The following is an 18,019-nucleotide window of genomic DNA, read 5'->3' as shown; positions in this document are numbered from 1 at the left end:
GACCCAGAGCTGACACAGATGTTAGAATCACCAGAGAAGGACAATTAAAACATTTATTCCAACTGTATTCCGTAACTTCCAACAGTTAAATGTACACACGGGAACCATTTAAAAAAGACCCACTCTAACGTAAAGAGGTGAAAACTACACTGGCTGAAAGGGAATGTACTGCAAGGGATTAACAGCGAGCAATTCGAAAACGCAGAAGAAAGAATTTTGAATAGGAATTGCATTGACTCTGCAGATCACTTTGAGTAGAAAGCGGCAGTCCCAAATGCAAGGGCTGAGGCGTCCTGAGATGGGGCGGTGGATACTCCGCGCGGGTGGTGCCATGGAGCTTGATTGCCGACGTCGCAGCTTGAGTAAGGGATTGCCGCCACCCGTGTGCGTGTGCCTTCATCCTCTGGCAGTTGTCCTGGAACGTACAAGGCAGATGACTTAGTGAGGGCAGCCCTCCACGTGGTGCAGAGAGACCAGGGGCACCAGGTAAAAACCGGGAGCAGGCCGAGATCAGCTGGGTGGAGATTCCGGGAGAGGGGCGCTGGGGAGGAACTGAAAGGGCAGACGCATAAAAGCGACAGCTGAGATCTCGCTCCTCAGATCCCAAGAACCAAGTTCGTCCCTGGGTGGGCTCGAACCACCAACCTTTCGGTTAACAGCCGAACGCGCTAACCGATTGCGCCACAGAGACGAGCCGCTGCGAAGCTTTCTTGTAACATCCTGGAATCAGAATGTATTCCCCGTCCCCTCCAACCCCAGCGGAAAGGAGATTCAAATGTCTCTATCTTGTCCAACCTCGCCGGCGCCGGAGACACTGAGTCTCGTGGACCGTGGACACCGAGCCCGAGTGAGCTGGGGGCTCCGACGAAACAAGGCCGGGCCCACGACCATCCTCGCCTGCTCCTGGCCGCCTCGAAAGCGGCCCCTCTACACGAGACGACTGCCGCCTCTCTCGGGCTCAAGTCCTCCATTTCCCACTCGTGATCGGCCTCACCCGTCGCGCTCACCGCAAGTCCCCCTCCAGGCCCGGCGGGTCGTACGGGGGAAGGACAGCAACCGGCTGTGTCCCCACCGTTCTGCCCCCTCTGGGCGCCTCCGGAGAAGGGCTCCACGAGGCACGACCCGGAGTTTGCTCACCAGGCAGCCCCTCGCCCGGAGTAGGGCCTGGCATCCAGCAGGCGCCCAATAAATGCCTCGCGGAGGATGCATTCCGCCGCCGGGGCCAGGGGTGGGGGGTAGACCAAGAATTCTTATGCCACCTGTAAGGCTTTAGTCCTCGAGGAACCTAGGCTTTTTCAGGTCAGGTGTTCTTCAAAACCTTTCTCTTCCAGCAGCTGATTTAGAACCAGATAAAAGTCCTAGAAGGGCCAGGAGGGCACCACCACGACCGGCTCTGAACTCCCCACCCGAGACGGTGCGGCGGCCTCAGCCTGCGGGCGCAGGTGTCGGGTCTGAGAGGCGTGAAGGAGGAAAGCTGCAAAGGAGAAAGACGGCTGGGCTAACGTGGATCCAACCACAGCTCCGTAGGTCCCCGGTGGAGCACAGTGGTCGTGGTGTGATTGGTGCGGTGATGGGAGCCTGCCTGCTTGGGTCTGAATTCGAATCCTAACAGAAAATGGGCTTCCCGTGCCTGATCACCCCCGGCAACACCGTATGGTTCTACCTTTTGGACTTGGTGCCTTGCCCCCTACTGGCCACAGAGCAGGCGGGCGAGGTGGCGAGGCGCACACCTCACCGGAGGACTCCGCGTTCTGAGGACGCCCAGACTCCGCCCGAGACCCCCAAGGCCTGGAGTCAGCATTCCCTCCAGCTGCGCCCTCGCTGACGCTCCCGGTGCCGCCCACCCTGAGGAGAGTGCCTGCGGTTCCAAGAACAACCTTCTCCTCTGTCTGGGAGCATTTGTCTGGGATGATTGGAATCTGCCCTTTTCGGGCCTCACACGTCCCGGAAAGTCCTAGGGCCTAGCGCCGGCCCTGCATGGGCCTGGAGGGGTCACTGTGCTCCTGCCGGTTGGAGCTTGTCTTGCAAAGAAAGGCTCCCGCCGATTTCGATTTCCCTGGCCTAGGCTGTGCATGCTGATCCAAGACTCAGGGGCTGCAGCGACCCAAAACAGGGAACCTCTCCTGTCGTTGTTTTTGCGAATGGCGTGCTCCTATACATAGAAAAATTCTCAATAACCCACACAAAACTACCAGAGTCAACAAACGAATTCTGTATAATGGCAGGGTACAAGATAGACAAAAATCAGTTGTGTTTCTATACACTAGCAGTGAACAATCGTAAAAGAAATTAAGAGAACAATTCAATTTACGATAGCACCCAAAACGAATAAAATATCTACGAATTAACTTATCCAAGGAGGTGAAAGACTTGTAGACTGAAAACTACAAAACAGCTGCAGGTGATTAAAGAATACCGAAGGCAATGGAAAGACAGCCTCTACCTATCTCTTTCTCTCTTTCTCCCTCATACTCCCAGGTTACCTAGCGCAGCCGTCTTTCTCCTTTGCAGCTTTCCTCCTTCACGCCTCTCAGACCCGACACCTGCGCCCGCAGGCTGAGGCCGCCGCACCGTCTCGGGTGGGGAGTTCAGAGCCGGTCGTGGTGGTGCCCTCCTGGCCCTTCTAGGACTTTTATCTGGTTCTAAATCAGCTGCTGGAAGAGAAAGGTTTTGAAGAACACCTGACCTGAAAAAGCCTAGGTTCCTCGAGGACTAAAGCCTTACAGGTGGCATAAGAATTCTTGGTCTACCCCCCACCCCTGGCCCCGGCGGCGGAATGCATCCTCCGCGAGGCATTTATTGGGCGCCTGCTGGATGCCAGGCCCTACTCCGGGCGAGGGGCTGCCTGGTGAGCAAACTCCGGGTCGTGCCTCGTGGAGCCCTTCTCCGGAGGCGCCCAGAGGGGGCAGAACGGTGGGGACACAGCCGGTTGCTGTCCTTCCCCCGTACGACCCGCCGGGCCTGGAGGGGGACTTGCGGTGAGCGCGACGGGTGAGGCCGATCACGAGTGGGAAATGGAGGACTTGAGCCCGAGAGAGGCGGCAGTCGTCTCGTGTAGAGGGGCCGCTTTCGAGGCGGCCAGGAGCAGGCGAGGATGGTCGTGGGCCCGGCCTTGTTTCGTCGGAGCCCCCAGCTCACTCGGGCTCGGTGTCCACGGTCCACGAGACTCAGTGTCTCCGGCGCCGGCGAGGTTGGACAAGATAGAGACATTTGAATCTCCTTTCCGCTGGGGTTGGAGGGGACGGGGAATACATTCTGATTCCAGGATGTTACAAGAAAGCTTCGCAGCGGCTCGTCTCTGTGGCGCAATCGGTTAGCGCGTTCGGCTGTTAACCGAAAGGTTGGTGGTTCGAGCCCACCCAGGGACGAACTTGGTTCTTGGGATCTGAGGAGCGAGATCTCAGCTGTCGCTTTTATGCGTCTGCCCTTTCAGTTCCTCCCCAGCGCCCCTCTCCCGGAATCTCCACCCAGCTGATCTCGGCCTGCTCCCGGTTTTTACCTGGTGCCCCTGGTCTCTCTGCACCACGTGGAGGGCTGCCCTCACTAAGTCATCTGCCTTGTACGTTCCAGGACAACTGCCAGAGGATGAAGGCACACGCACACGGGTGGCGGCAATCCCTTACTCAAGCTGCGACGTCGGCAATCAAGCTCCATGGCACCACCCGCGCGGAGTATCCACCGCCCCATCTCAGGACGCCTCAGCCCTTGCATTTGGGACTGCCGCTTTCTACTCAAAGTGATCTGCAGAGTCAATGCAATTCCTATTCAAAATTCTTTCTTCTGCGTTTTCGAATTGCTCGCTGTTAATTCCTTGCAGTACATTCCCTTTCAGACAGTGTAGTTTTCACCTCTTTACGTTAGAGTGGGTCTTTTTTAAATGGTTCCCGTGTGTACATTTAACTGTTGGAAGTTACGGAATACAGTTGGAATAAATGTTTTAATTGTCCTTCTCTGGTGATTCTAACATCTGTGTCAGCTCTGGGTCATTGGCAAATGACCGATGTGTCTCTGCATGATGGAGGGGGGGGGGGGCATTGGATGCCCCAAAATCTCTGATGGAAGGCCAGGCATGGTGAATGGTGCCTTGCTGGAAAGGTGTGTGTTCCTGTAACTGCTCAACTTTGTTCATGGATGCATTTAAGTTACTTGCAAACAGTTCGGTCGTTTCCGCTCTTGCTTCTATGATTTGCGAAGTGGTTCCGAGCAGCGATGAGTCTGGGGCTAACTAGCTTCCGCTACTGAGGCAAGACATTCCTGAGTACTCCACCCTATGCCCTCCTGAATTACGATGTTTTCTGGTTGCGGTTGTTTTTTTTGTTTGTTTTTGTTTTTTTCCTTCTAGCCTATCTGCTGGGGAGGAGCATTATCTGTGCGAGTCTCCGAGGCTGTCAAAAATTTCCCCCGACCTCGGGGAGTTTCCTCCCAGAGCTGCACGGGTCAGGCCGGTGCTGCATTCCTCGCTGCTTTACTTTTAGCATTTCTCTCTTCTCCCTGGGAGTCTGTCCTGTGGACGCGAAGTCGTTCGGCCTTCCTGGACTCTTAGCTCAACAAGGTCCACTCCGTTGACCCCCGTGTGCCTTGGTTGGAAAACTCTCCCGGCCTTAGATTGGAGCCATTGCTTCCCCGCCCTCGGGGACCACTCGCTGCCCTCGTTCACCGGAGGCCCCCTCTCTCTTCCTTTTTTTTTTTTTTTTCTTTTAACAAATTGATTCTATTCATTTTTGGGTGCATTGCGGCGAGGTTGCTGCTCCCGGGTTATCCCCTGATTGCCGAAAGCGGGAGGGGTGGCCTTCCTCGTTGCGGGGCGCGGGCTCCCGGCGCGCAGGCTTGAGGCGTCGTCAGAGGAGGGCCTCACTTGCGCTGTAGCGTATGGGATCTTCGCGGATCAGGGCTTGAAGCCGTGAACCCGTGTTCCTTGCCTTGGCAGGCTAATTGCTATCCACTGCATTACGAGGGAGACCGAGACGGCCAGTCCCCGGGAAAACGTTTTTGCACGTTGCCCGCATGGTACTGTGATTGTTGTTTGAAGCAGGGGAACAAATGCAGTTGCCGTGCCTGCGTGTGGCGTGACCCCCGCCCCGGCTTCAAGGTTCAAAGCTGGGCCGCAACCTGTGGAGCCTCTCGAAAGAGTCCTGCAAGGAACCGACTAAGGAAGGCCGATTTCTTAAGTAGTAAGACAAACTCTCGGCGCTTGCGCAGAACGCTAATACTCAACTCACACGAAAAGGAAAAAAAAAAAAAAAAGGAACTAACACGCACCCTCACACGTACCGGGGTCCGGGGGGGTGCTGGGGTATTTCCTACGCCTGGGAACACACAAAAAAACGAACACACACAACAACCCAAGACAGCACGCAAGGAAACCGGATATTATCTTTAATTAAGCGATCTTTAGTAGGCACGGGGCCCAGCCGGGGATTTTAATTCTGTCGTTAGCACACTCATTGCCAGGGGAGAGCGCGCACGCAGTCCCCCACTACCACAAATTACGCAGTCGAGTTTCCCCCATTTGAGGAAATCGCAGGGGTCAGCACACTCGCAGTGCAATGAGTGAGCCTCACCCTGGGAAAACCACCTTCATGATCATGGTATCTCCCCTGCCAGGTAAGTATGAACCGCTCTGCCCCCGCCCCCCGTACAGCCTTAGTCTCCTACACTGTACACACACGCTCCCTACCCACCCTCCGCGCCCCCTCCTCTTCCACGCCTCTCAGCCCTTCCAAACGACTCTGCTAATAAAATCCAAGCAACTTCTCTGGAAAACTTCCACAGCCCGGGAAGTGGCTCGCGGGGAATTGTACCCCTGCGCTGCAAGATTTACATAAGCCAAGCCCCATTCCTGACCTCTAAGGCGGCGCCTCTTCTCTAGCCCCCGCCCTGTCCCCGCCCTGCCGAGATGACCAATGGGCGGGCCGGCTGCTGAGGGGGGAAGTGATGTCATCACGCCCGCCCACTTCGGGAGCCCACCAAGCCGAGGTAACACGCCTCTTACCCTTTATCTGAGATACCGGCGGATTTTGCCCGCCTCCTCGAATTCTTCTTACCTTTTGTCCTGCGTTACACGCCGGGGAAAGGAATTCTGGGATCGTGTGTTATGCTGATGCAAAGTGTTTTTAAGAAGTAAAGAAGTTGTAAAACAATGGATACAAGTGTATATTTATGTATGTGTCTTGTGTGTAGACATGTAGATTCAGGGTTACATCTCAGAGTGCTACTCGGTGTATTTTCTGTGCACGTCCTTCCTACCTCAATCTCGTGGTATCCCAGGGACCGTGTTTTTCCTTTCCTCACCATACAGAATACAAGAAATGACGATTCTGAAAAAGAAGCTGATGACCAGAATAAGGGATAGGAAGATGACCTGTTTGCTTGAAGAGCGAGGTTGGTTTGTTCGTTTGTCTTCTCTTCCTGGGTGAGACTGGGTTAGACCTGAGGGCGGGGCGAGGGGAGGCTGAAGAAGGCAGCCAACTTGTGTTTTCAGACCAGAGAGCAAGGAGCGGAGTAACTTGATCCTTGAGGGTGCCTTTGGCTTAAGGGGGAAGCTGACTCTTCCGGAGAATCCTGGAGCCGACAACAAAGGAACTCAGCACCCAGCTAACTTCCAGGAAGAAGCTTCCTTTCCTCCCCCTGCTTTTCCCCTTTCCCCTCCTTTCTCTCTCTGCAGCCATCAGAAATAAACTCTGGCTCATTTCATCTGAAATATGCTTTATTCCAGGGAGAGTAATAGCTCAGAGAATCTCTGAAAAAGATCTCTAGAAAAATCTCTAGAAAAGACAAGGAAACAGATTATCCCCTAGAGCCTCCAGAAGGTAAGGCAGCCCTATTGACCCCTTGATTTTAGTCCACTGAGACCTTTGTTGGACTCCTAACCTACAGAACTGTAATATAATAAATGTGTGTTCTTTTAAGCCACTAAACTCATGGTCACTTATTACGGCAGACATAGAACACCAATTCACTAAGTGTCTAGCACATTCACCTTAGCAGTAATAAGATGGGGGACCTAATGAACCCTATATAAATCTGCAGGTTGTCTGTCTGTCCTAGGTTGACAGGTCAAGAGATATTGGTACATGTTTAAAGCATTACATTAGGTATCTTTTTTCCTTTCCGTTTTTTCCCTAAAGGACTCTCGCCCTATTTCCAGCACGGGTGTACCCAACATGGTTCTCACTGGAATTACAGCAAATTGGAAGACAGTGGTGGTGACACAGGTTGATTTCATTTGCTTTTAAGAATGGGTTCTAACACGTAGAGGGAAAGAATATAATTTATGGAAAGTTAAATAGCGTAGAATCCTCCATTCCAAAGATACATTTTTTGCAACTTTTTTTTTTTTTTCTTCTTTTTTTTAGGGTGAAGAACTACTTTTCAGAGGGTGAAACACAAGACTGGCTTTTAGGAATTTTCCCCCAAAGTAATTTGTGACTGGATCCTGTTGCCGAAACTTGGCCTCTGTTCACCGGTGCCGAAGAGGAACGCGGAGACAGAGTTTTGGGTGAAGTAGAAAAGAGTAGCTTTTATTGCTTTGCCAGGCAGAGGGGGCCACGGCGGGCTAATGCCCTCAAGACTGTGTGACCCACCCTGGAGGGCGTAGTGAGGAGTCTTACAGCGTCCGAGGAGCAGGGCGTGATCAGCTCGCGGACAGTTCTCAGACTGGCTGGCATCAAGGGGAAGTTTCAAGCGTCATCAACTTTCTGGTTTCTGGTTTCAGCCAGTCCAGGGTCTATGTGCTTGTGGGCAGCACTTTCCATCTGGAGGGGGTCTGCTCCCTGTAAAACCACTTAGGAGTGTGTGTCAGGCCTTTATCTGTAGCTTCAGTGAACTGGGAGTTCGGTGATTCTGCCATGTGGCGGATTTAGAGTCTAAATTGTTGCCCGTTCCCCAGCCCAACAGCTGTTCTTTGTTTCTACACCTTCACATTCCCTAATCATTAACTCTTGAGGCAGCACTTTACTTCAAAAGACAAGGACACGGGGGCTCGTACACGGTTTCAACCCTGACCAGGTCTGAGACTTACACGATGCATATGCTGTTGTTTTCATAAACGTTAACGTCCGTAAAATGAAGTTCTTAAAAGCATTATTTGAGTTCTCCATTGATTACTGGTTATATCATCAATACCTTCCAGCCCTGGCAGCACAGGGAGGAAGGAAGAATTGCTGGGATGCTTGCATCACCACAGGGCAAGAGGTCCTCAAATTTTACTGCTTTATCTTTAAGTAATACTTCATAGTTCGGCTGACTTTTCATCCATTCTGCTGATTCTGCCAGTGAGTTCCTCTGTAGTGACAGCCAAAGGCACTTACGGAAAATACTTAAACAACCAAGTGTAAAAGCAGAAGTCGAGGTCACTTCATCTACTACGGAAGTGGGGCATGTGTCTACCTCAGGCCTGAGTCTTTTGATGGGTCTTTTGGTAACTGGTGGCGGCGGTGGTGACAATGTTTGAGTTGTTTTATTTTTTATTTTATTTTTTATCTTTATTTTATTTATTTATTTTTTTGGCCACGCCGGCGGGGCCTGCGGGATCTTAGTTCCCCGACCACGGATCGAACCCGTGCGCCCTGCAGTGGAAGCTCACAGTCTAAACCCTGGACCGCCAGGGAAGTCCGTGAGTTTTTTTTGTTCATGTTGTTGTTTGTTTTAATTTTTCAACTGTTACTAGGAAATAATTGTGGAGCAAGTGCTTGGTTTTAATGCTGGAAAGCAAAAGAACGTAACTAAGGACTTTTCCCAAGGAATGCTTTGAGATCTTTATGTCAATTTGTGGTGTGACTTATCCACTTTTTCAATTAAGGATTCTTAATTAAAGGAAAACAAACTTATTTATAGGTTCGAATCAGTCTTACAGAGCAACAGGTTTTCAACTGGGATCCGCAGCCCACCCGCATCTGAAACATGTGGTTTGTGTGTACGTGAAAAATGCAGACTCTAGGGCCCCACACCAACGAAACCTCTGGGGGTTGGAGCCCAGGAAGGAGCTTCTGTAATCTCCACAGCTGATTCTGAGGCACTCTAATTGTAAGAACTGCCCTTTAATATTTTTAGATAAGGGGATTGTTACAAAATGACAAGAGGGTAAATAATCATTCTTTTAAAGTTAGACTTCAAGCGTTGGACAGCGAGGTGAGCTCTTCCTGACAGTTTGTCTTTCCTGTTCTCCCCCACTCAGCCTAGGGACGCGTGCAGAAATTAGAAACAAAGTAGGGGAAGAAAACCTTATTTCTTTACACACATTTTGCTTTAATAGCCTCCGAAAAGATTGTTTCATTTCCTCTCACTGACCCTGTCCACCAGTTATGTTGGCCTTTAACGTATCGCTATAGCAGCATGTATAAATATATATCATACATTTATTCACACATACACACATTCGAAAGCACTGTGAAGACACAGACTAGGCTTTGGCACAACTGGGGGCCGCTCACATGTCACTTAAAAATGGTCACTGGTTCATTTACACAAGACTTTCAACAGGCTTGGTGTGGCCAGTGGCCCCCAAGTCCCAGAGAGAAGTTAGGATGACAAAATCGGACAGTGTATTTAGAGTGAGGTCAGTACACTTCTTGGAGATCATAAAAGCATAGAAATAGGAGGTCTAGGCTAAGCACGAGACGGCATCTGGGGATCACTGCTCTCACCACGTGGGTTCAAAGAACTCAGGTGCTGCAGTGTAGACCGACGCCCAGCCTGACTGTGACCCAGCCGCGCTGGCCCCGGGTCAGGTCGTCGGGCCCCTGCCGACACTGTCCTGCGGGGCACCGCTGCTCAGTCCTGAGCTTTTCGATCTGCCGTGGAGCTCCAGCGTGGGGACCACATGCTCCATTGCTAGGAAGCAGGTCCCGTTTCCCCCGAGTTGACCCTCGGAGGATGAGGCGAGAAATGTGCTGTTGCTGGTTCCCAAGCCCCTGGGGCGTTCAGAAGCAGTGCCACAAGGTCCTCTACCAACGGTGCCTGTTTTGCTTAGTGCTGGGCCCGGTGGACCTTGGCTGGTTGTTCCTCAACAACTGCAGGAGAGGCCCTCTGCCTTTCGCCCTGCCCCACCAGGCCACATCTCTGACTCCTTCCAGACCCTCCAGCAGGGTCGAAGAACTTCATGACAGTCTATAAGTTTGAGGTCTCTCACTTGTGGAAAAGCCTTAAGATCTGTTTAAAGAGAAGGTGGGGTGACTTCATGATAGCCCTACAGAAATTAAGACCTGTTGAGAAACTATTTCTCCTGTGAATTTTTTTATACACAAAAGAATGAACAATGAGAACTCCGCTTAGATATTTTTTGGAAGGAGATAGGTAAGTGGTATCAGGACATGTGTAGACAACTTAAGAGTGACTGCTGAGGGGTTGGTTGCTATCAGTGGTGACCTTCACAAGCCCCCAGGCAGCCTTGTGTATTAGCATGGCCTAGGCAACTGGAAGGCAGGTGCCCCCAAGGTTCCATGACCGCCCCCACACCTACCAGTTCTGTTATTGCAACTCCAAACGGTAACCTAGCATGCTGGGTCCCCCTCTGTCATTCCTGTCTGAGTGTGAGCTACAGACGGTGCCTTTGGCTCTGAGCGCTGGCATAATGAACCTTGTTTTTGCAGTTGCAAACCCTCAAGTTTCTCCCAACAGTAAGTTAAGAATTCCAGTTTCTGTCATCCCTCAGTCCTGATTAAACTTATGTGATTTCACATGTTTTTAATCCATCATATGTTTGGGTTTCTTCTCCCCAGTCCCTGGCTCTACCTTTTCTCCCACATGTCACCATGGCAGTATCTCTTGGCCCTTTATCTGATCCAAGGGTAGAATTTACACTCACGGAAATCAACCAGGAGCTTCAGTTGTAGCTGGCAAAGAACAAGCAGAACTTCCAAGACCTCCCAGAGAAATTCCTTGTATCCCAAGCTACTGCCTACTCCCTGGCCAACCAGCTGCAGAAATACAGTTAAGTCCTAGGGGTCGTGGTCACCAAAGTGATGAATGGTCACTGTCTTCCCTCTGAGAAACAAAAACTCTCCAGACTTTGTCTCCTAATCCCTTTGTCATTTTGAATTTCATTCTGACCACAATCCAGGAAAGGTGGAAGTGGCTATTTTACCCTCAGTTCCCTGAGGATGGGAAAACCCAGGCACAAAGAGTTGAGCCACTTTTCCAGGTTTGCGGTGAGTTGTAGGGTGAGATTAGAGTTAAAATCCCAGATATTGATTCTTGGTTCAGGCACTGAACTGCCTGTTTCTCTCAGGAACAAAGCTAAACTGTGTCAATTGGAATCTGTTCTGTTCTGTATCTGATCCTGCATCAGATGTTGGCTAAACGACTGGAAATTGGATGGAGTTCATCAGTCCAAGTTTCCCTGAGGTCCCATTGGCAAAGCCCTGTGCTAGCTACACTGGGCTGACGTGGTGGTTACACATGGGATAGCAGGGGATAGTACCTGCTCAAAAGGAGCTTAAGGGTGAGACTGCCCCTCACTGAAACCATGGCTACCTGTTTGAGTCGTAATGAATAATGAGTCACTTCTGACAAAGCTCTGACAGTAGTCCCTGGCACAGTGTAACACAGTAAGTTCAAGTTCTACTATGTCTAATAACACAAACTTTCATAGTATTTGGGCACATTGTTTTCCAGGTCCTTATGGTTTCATGTATTCTCTTTCACACAAGTGTATCCAGGTGAGTTTTTTACCTTTGAGATACTTGTTCATTACTGAAATCCCAGCACAAGGGAACCATCCGTCCTATGGTCCTAGGGGGTCTTCCCAACCACACAGGAATCACCAGGAATGCCCCTGCTCAGCGTTTCACCTAAGAGGCTGCAAATATTGGTAAGTGGCCCAGGATTCAGTGTCAGTTTGCCAAACACCAGTTCTTCTTGTCTAGTTACTTTCTGTGCCTTGGAGCTTCTGTTTCCTCAGCTCTAAAACAGGGAGTAACCGAATGCCATGCAGGTGGGAGGCTGAGGAATCAGATGTGGAAATCCCTGCGTGGAGCCTGGCACCGAGGTTACATCTGTCCCCGGGATGGACCCTGCCTCCTCCCTTGAAGGCGGTGACCGCAGCAGCCTGTCCAGCTTTCCCCTGAGGCAGCGTCTCTGTTTCCCCAGAGTGTGAAGCATTTAAGGACATCACTGAATCTGTGCTGGGGGAGAAGCTGCTGTTTGAGGCGCTGAGGCTAGCAGAGAAGCTGGCAGAGAAGCCCACGCAAGCTGAGAGGTGAGGTAAGGAGGGCAGAGATGTTCATGGCAGGCACATGGCACAATATTTATAAACCAGCAGGAGAACACCAATTGGTGAATTACAGACTCCAGTTGTTATTCAGAGCCTCATTTACTCCGCTTTTAGAAACACTATTGACTTAAAATCACATATCATGAAATTCACCAAATTCAAGTGAACAACTCAGTGGCATTTGGTACCATCACAATGTTGTGCAATCAATACCTCATTTACCTTTACATCACAACCCCCTCCTGACTGACTACACCTTATCATCTATTCTTGACCGTGTCATTCTCATGCTTTTTTTCCAATTCACACCAGCTGTATCTGTCCACACTCCTTGGGGATGTTCTCACAGAAATCCCTAATAGTCTGTCATCTTTGCATTTTAAAATTGTATCTTCTGTCCCACCTTGGGACATGTGATATCCTAACTCGAAGTCAGGCACGAGAGCTGACCCAGTTATGGCGGACATTATGGGAAGTGAAAGATGACTGTCCTACTCCAGCAGCACCTCAAGGACTTCCTCATCCACGACGACCTTGACAACCACCAGGGGCAGGGCTTCCAAGAGCGGCTGATGGAGGGACACAGGCTGGCAGAGCACCTTGCCCACAAGCTCAGCCCAGGTAAGGGGGCCACAGTACTTGATAGCACTGAGCTGCTCCAAGGTCCCCTGCTCACAAGAGACTCCACACCTGCACTAGGAATATTTTTTATCAGCCTTCCTGTTTCATGTCCCGTTTGGGGCTATGATAGGAGCAGGACTGCCTGAGTGGGAGAACAGAGGAGAAATGCGCAGGGTGGAGGGCATAGTATTCCAACTGTCTGATTCCTCCCTGATAGACCATGGCCTTTGGGGCAGAGGGCAGCATCCACCCAGTGTTAAAGCACATGAGGGACGATGTGACAGGAGGCAGCTTGTTAGAGTGAAAAGAGCCCTGCACTAAGCATGAAAGTTCCCAGGGTCCAGCCTGAGGGCTGTCTTTAGTAACAGTGAGTGAGTGAGTGAGTGATTTTTTTCCTATCCCAGTATCTGTTTCCTCTTCTGTAAAATGGATCAAATAATCTGTTGATGGTAGCTATAGTGATGAAATGGGGAAATATTTACGAATGCACTGCAGAAAAAAGAAAGCCCTTCACTGTGTGGTGCCAGATAAGGTACTTGATGTAGTCAGACTCGGTGTTGGGAAAGTTGTTTAGAATGGACCACTTTCCATAGAGAGACTTTCCCTTGATAACCAAGAGAAGCCACCTTGAAGAGCCCAGGGATGTGGGACATGGTTCTTCTCCTTAGAGAAAGGAGGGGATCTTGTGAGAGCTGTGAAGATGTATAGAGCCTGTGTCTTTGGCAGAATTTGTGGCAGGATGGATGATCCAGTTGTAGAAGTCAAGATGGAAGGTGGACAAGTATGCAGTGATATAAGGAAGAAAGGACACTTTAAATGTTTGTCCAGCTTCAGGCAGAAGGTGTCATGATGGTGATCCTCTGGTTTAGAGTCAGACTGCCTGATGGATCAGAAATCCATGCTCGGGCAATTGTTTAAAGACAATGCATTAGAACTTCCATACGGTACTAATTCATGCACAGGTATTTATGACGCTATGACCATGTGAGTTGCTGTGTTTGTAGTGAGTGAAGTGGCAAGAAGCTGACTGGATATTTCTGAATTTGTCTGCAGGAATTCATGAAGATGAGGAGGATGAACAAGCACAAGAGACACTCACACCCAGGTAACAGTGAACTATCAGGAGCTGGTAATGGGTAATGCGTAGGTAAATTATGGACAGGGTCAGAGAGAGTCAAGATACCAGATGCAAGGATAAGCAAAACTGCAGATTGTATTGATTTACTTTACTCAACCCACATGGAAATGGCCCTGTTAACTTGGTTGTCTGTTGTCTCCGTGCTACTTGTATGTATGACCCAAGGTGAATGCACCACCCTTAGGATTTTCTGCACACACAGAGAATATCTATTCTCTCCTAAAGGAACTCCAAAGTGAGATAAATATCTACTCCTACACAGTTGTTTTAGGTCCTTGGGAGGAAATACCTAGCAAAGGAATTAGTAGAGAAGTAACCAGAAAAATTAAGCATCAGGACAACTATCTAGAAAAGAGATTGGTTGTCATGTGACAGTAGTAAGTTCTATTCCTAAAAAGAAGGCATAATATCTCTGGGAGTCTATAATGCCTTAATAGCCATATTCACTTGACTACTTTATCTTAAATTGAACATGACTTAGGACCCCGGGGGTAGCATCTGGTATGGAAGTTCATGTGTGTTTCATGTTCCTGAAGGTACCATACTGGGATGGTTGAGTCTCACGCCTCATCAGACGTTGTGTGGCCAGTGCACGGAGCACCTGCTGGCCTCCCTCTCCTGCCCCGTGGCAGCCACACTCCACTTCACATACGGGAGGATAGTTCCTTCCCTCTTTAGGGGACTGCCCTTTTGGTTTCTCTGACACTCCCGATGCCTCCCATCAAAACCAGCCAGGGCAGCTTGGGGTCGGATCCCCTTCGTTTAATTTTCTGTCATCCCTCTCCCACCTGGCACAGTGTGGAGCTGCAGGAGGTTGAAAAGAAGGAAGTGCCTCAGGAATCCCAGGATGAATGTGTTTTGACTCCTTCAATTCTCCAAGGAAGTTCTGACTGCAACCAGCCTTACAGTGATGGCAAATTTGCATTTGATGAATCAGAAGTGGGCCCTGCTCCGGATGGAGCCTGTGGTTGCTCCCATGCTAAAGAGGATGAAATTCCAACCGATCTCCCAGGTAGCCTCCATATTCTTTGTTCCCCACACCTGTGTAGACTGAGGAAGGTCATCTCTGAAGATAGTCCCTATAGACACATCTTGGTTAAATCAGGGAAAAGGATCTATTATGAAACACAGACATCAGGTGGCTCAGGGAGCCTTTATCCCTTTCTAGGCCCCAGTCATGCCTTTGTCACCCTGGCACCAGTGTCAGGCATTTGGACCCAAATCAGGTGTGACAAACTCTCATCCACCTTGGGTGGAAATCCACAGGAGGTGTTTGTCAGACCTAGTTTGGATCAAATGTGTCTTGTCACCTGCAATGATCTAATTTTTGTTTTTTTGTACAATGTCCCTGGCCTTTCTCTCCCTATCCAGACACAGTGGCAGACTTGCATATACATTAGGAGAGGTTGTTTCCCTGCTCTCAGTCCCAGTCTCCATCTTCTCTATGTTGGCTTCTGTTAACTAAGCAGTCATCCGAAAACCAGGACAGACACAGCTGTACCACTGCCTTGTTTGGATGTTTCCATGAAGCAAGGCTGGGCTCTGGCAGTCCCTTCAGCCTTGAATGGCCATGGTTTCTGTGTCGCACCAAAGATTCTTTTTGGTTTGAGGGTTTATACAATTCATCCATCACTCTAGTCTCAAGTATAAATTCCTCTAAACCATCAGCAACCACATAATCTGATGGGACTAACCAATATTGTAGAAACAATTCTAGAAAATAACTCAGCTCATTTTCTAGGATCACTGGGGAAAATATATTATGAACTATTTATACAGGATCAGAACAAAGGATATTGGGAGAGCGCTCTACCAGATCAATAAGAGAATTTCCCTGATGGGTCTGGGGTCCAGTCTAATTCTAAGACTTAAGTGTCCTGGAATGTCTCTGCTAATGTATTATGTTCTTGCACTGAGAATATTAATGTCCTTGTGGTGTGTTCACTGAGTAGGTATGTGTGAGGCGTGATTTGCTTATTGTGACCCACTGTCTCTGAATTTCTTACTAGACAATCAAAATGATCATAAGCAAGTGGATGGACAAGAGCCAATGTCCATACTTTCTTTTTGGTGGTAGAATCTACAGCAGTGCTGTAATGTAATAAAAATGCAAGCCACATATGTAATTAAAATTTTTCTAGTAGCCACAATGAAAAGTAAAAAGTATAAGCAGACAATAATACAAATATAATCTTCTACATAGCTAATTAATGCTACACATTAAAGGAAATATAATTCCAGCAAAGTTTTAAAGTTGTGTTTAATAGAAAAATATTGTGCATGTCTTCAGCTTTTAAGTTTACATTCACATGAATTATAAATTAAATATAATTAAAATCCACTTCCTCAGTCCTACTAGCCACATTCTAAGTGTTCAACAGCCATATGTGTCTAGTGGCCCCTATTTTGGACCTGGCAGATACAGAGACTGATGAGATTCACATTTGCTGTCTTGGCAAGACTACCTCAGAAGTGGTGTGTGCTCTCTGATCAGGAGGCACATCAAGTCCTGTGTGTCTCTTCTAATAATACTAGCAGCCCTCGGAGTTCAAGGCCTAGATCCATTAACTGATTATGTGGAGTAAAATGGTGATATTCCATGGTCATGTATTAGTTAACTGGAACACTTGTATAAAAAGAAACTTCCCTTAAATACTAAATACTGTTTAGTTACTTAGTGGTACCCTCTGTAAAGTAAACTGCAGCTTAATGAGCAATTCCCCAAGCATCCTCTGTGGTCACCAGTTAGTTTCTTTTATTTCTTTTTTTTTTTTTTTTCCCCTGTGCTAATATGAATTCAGAGTTTCAAACACATTGAAGTATTTCAATTCATTGCAATATAGTCTTTACTGATACTCCAATTATCCTCTCCTTCAGCAGTGAAAGTGACTTTAAGCTGGCTCCTTCATCCTTTTGATAAGATTCTAATAGTCTTTGAGACCTTTCTTGATATCAATATGACAAGGTGGTTCTGTCTCATCCTGAATATTTTCTGCCCCTGACCTGGACTCAGTCATTTCTCTAAGAATCTCTGGTTTCTTTTTATGCAAAACGTTATTCCCAAATCAAATTGTGTAACCTAAAGATACTCATTGGAATTGGTTTCTTTCTAGGCCTTTCCAGTGGACAGAGCTAGGAAATACATACTCATATTTGTATGTATGTATTCACATATATTCACATTCATAATTCAAATTCAGAACTACAGGCTTTTTATTGAACGTCTTTCATCTGAAACTCTTTTCTCTAATACCAGTTATTTTTGTCTTTAAGGACACTGGGAGTAATAGAAATACAATATCTTTTACAGTCTCCTTTGCTTCTTCCCGCATTATATAGACAAAAGAATAAAGAAATACCAACAATGCCAATAATAACACAATTGAGGAAAGCAGTTTTTAAAATTTTGTCACGGTCCTGGGGTATATATATTGTGTTTTATGGTCTCTTCGGAGAGTTCTTATCCAATATGGTTGTTCCACAAAAGACATACACAGGTTCATTTGTTACGTTGTGTTTTTCAATGTCTAGAGGTGACATTTATAAATTTACTTATTTATTATGTTTGGCTGTGTTGGGTCTTCGTTTCTGTGCGAGGGCTTTCTCCAGTTCCGGCGAGCGGCGGCCACTCTTCATCGCGGTGCGCTGGCCTCTCCCATTGCGGAGCACAGGCTCCAGACGCGCAGGCTCAGTAGTCGTGGCTCACGGGCCTAGCCGCTGCACGGCATGTGGGATCCTCCCAGACCAGGGCTCGAACCCGTGTCCCCTAGCATTGGCAGGCAGACTCCCAACCACTGCGCCACCAGGGAAGCCCCTAGAGTTGACATTTAAAAGATTAATTTTATAATGATAAAAAAAAATGAATGTGGTTCCCAACTCAAATCAAACCAAACAAGGCATATTCACTACAGTCTAGCCTTGACTATAAGATCTGCACGTGTCTCAAAGGCCTGGGTGGAGGTGGGTCAGGGATCCCTGCTCTCCCCAGACGCCGGAATCCTTGGCCTTCCTCCTCCTTCTGGCTGAGCTTGGGACGAAAGGACGAGGTT

At 48.6% G+C, this 18,019-nt stretch overlaps 1 protein-coding gene, 1 long non-coding RNA gene and 3 other non-coding genes across 11 annotated transcripts; 3 read left to right on the top strand and 2 right to left on the bottom strand.

The window, feature by feature from the left end:
- Window positions 1-617: 617 nt before the first annotated feature.
- TRNAN-GUU lies at window positions 618-691 on the bottom strand. Its single transcript has one exon. It is a non-coding gene; the product is annotated as a tRNA-Asn (tRNA).
- A 2,603-nt stretch (window positions 692-3,294) lies between these two features.
- TRNAN-GUU lies at window positions 3,295-3,368 on the top strand. Its single transcript has one exon. It is a non-coding gene; the product is annotated as a tRNA-Asn (tRNA).
- A 2,080-nt stretch (window positions 3,369-5,448) lies between these two features.
- LOC118887708 lies at window positions 5,449-5,612 on the bottom strand. The gene has a single exon (XR_005018128.1). It is a non-coding gene; the product is annotated as a U1 spliceosomal RNA (small nuclear RNA).
- A 318-nt stretch (window positions 5,613-5,930) lies between these two features.
- Window positions 5,931-9,178, top strand: LOC118879955. Of its 3 annotated transcripts, XR_005016197.1 has the most exons (6): window positions 5,988-6,161; window positions 6,299-6,381; window positions 6,482-6,809; window positions 7,128-7,214; window positions 7,356-7,498; window positions 8,538-9,178. It is a non-coding gene; the product is annotated as an uncharacterized LOC118879955 (long non-coding RNA). The 3 variants fall into 3 exon arrangements; XR_005016196.1 differs by lacking the exons at window positions 5,988-6,161; window positions 8,538-9,178 and adding an exon at window positions 5,931-5,976 and having other exon boundaries at window positions 7,356-8,082; XR_005016195.1 differs by lacking the exon at window positions 8,538-9,178 and having other exon boundaries at window positions 7,356-8,082.
- Window positions 9,179-10,608: 1,430 nt separating this feature from the next.
- On the top strand, window positions 10,609-17,532 carry NBPF7 (NBPF member 7). Of its 5 annotated transcripts, none has more exons than XR_005016184.1 (5): window positions 10,609-10,929; window positions 12,088-12,196; window positions 12,712-12,832; window positions 13,886-13,937; window positions 14,507-17,532. XR_005016184.1 is itself a non-coding variant. In XM_036823208.1 (3 exons), exons 1-3 carry the CDS (start codon window positions 12,694-12,696, stop codon window positions 14,646-14,648), a joined length of 333 nt encoding a protein of 110 aa, XP_036679103.1. In that variant the 5' UTR covers window positions 12,625-12,693; the 3' UTR covers window positions 14,649-17,532. The 5 variants fall into 5 exon arrangements, 1 of the variants encoding a protein (XP_036679103.1); XR_005016183.1 differs by having other exon boundaries at window positions 10,609-11,809; window positions 11,933-12,196; XR_005016180.1 differs by having other exon boundaries at window positions 10,609-12,196.
- Window positions 17,533-18,019: the final 487 nt, after the last annotated feature.

The sequence above is a fragment of the Balaenoptera musculus genome, chromosome 1 (genome assembly GCF_009873245.2).
Source record: "Balaenoptera musculus isolate JJ_BM4_2016_0621 chromosome 1, mBalMus1.pri.v3, whole genome shotgun sequence".
Taxonomy (NCBI): domain Eukaryota; kingdom Metazoa; phylum Chordata; class Mammalia; order Artiodactyla; family Balaenopteridae; genus Balaenoptera; species Balaenoptera musculus.
This window is presented reverse-complemented; position numbering and strand designations above follow the sequence as displayed.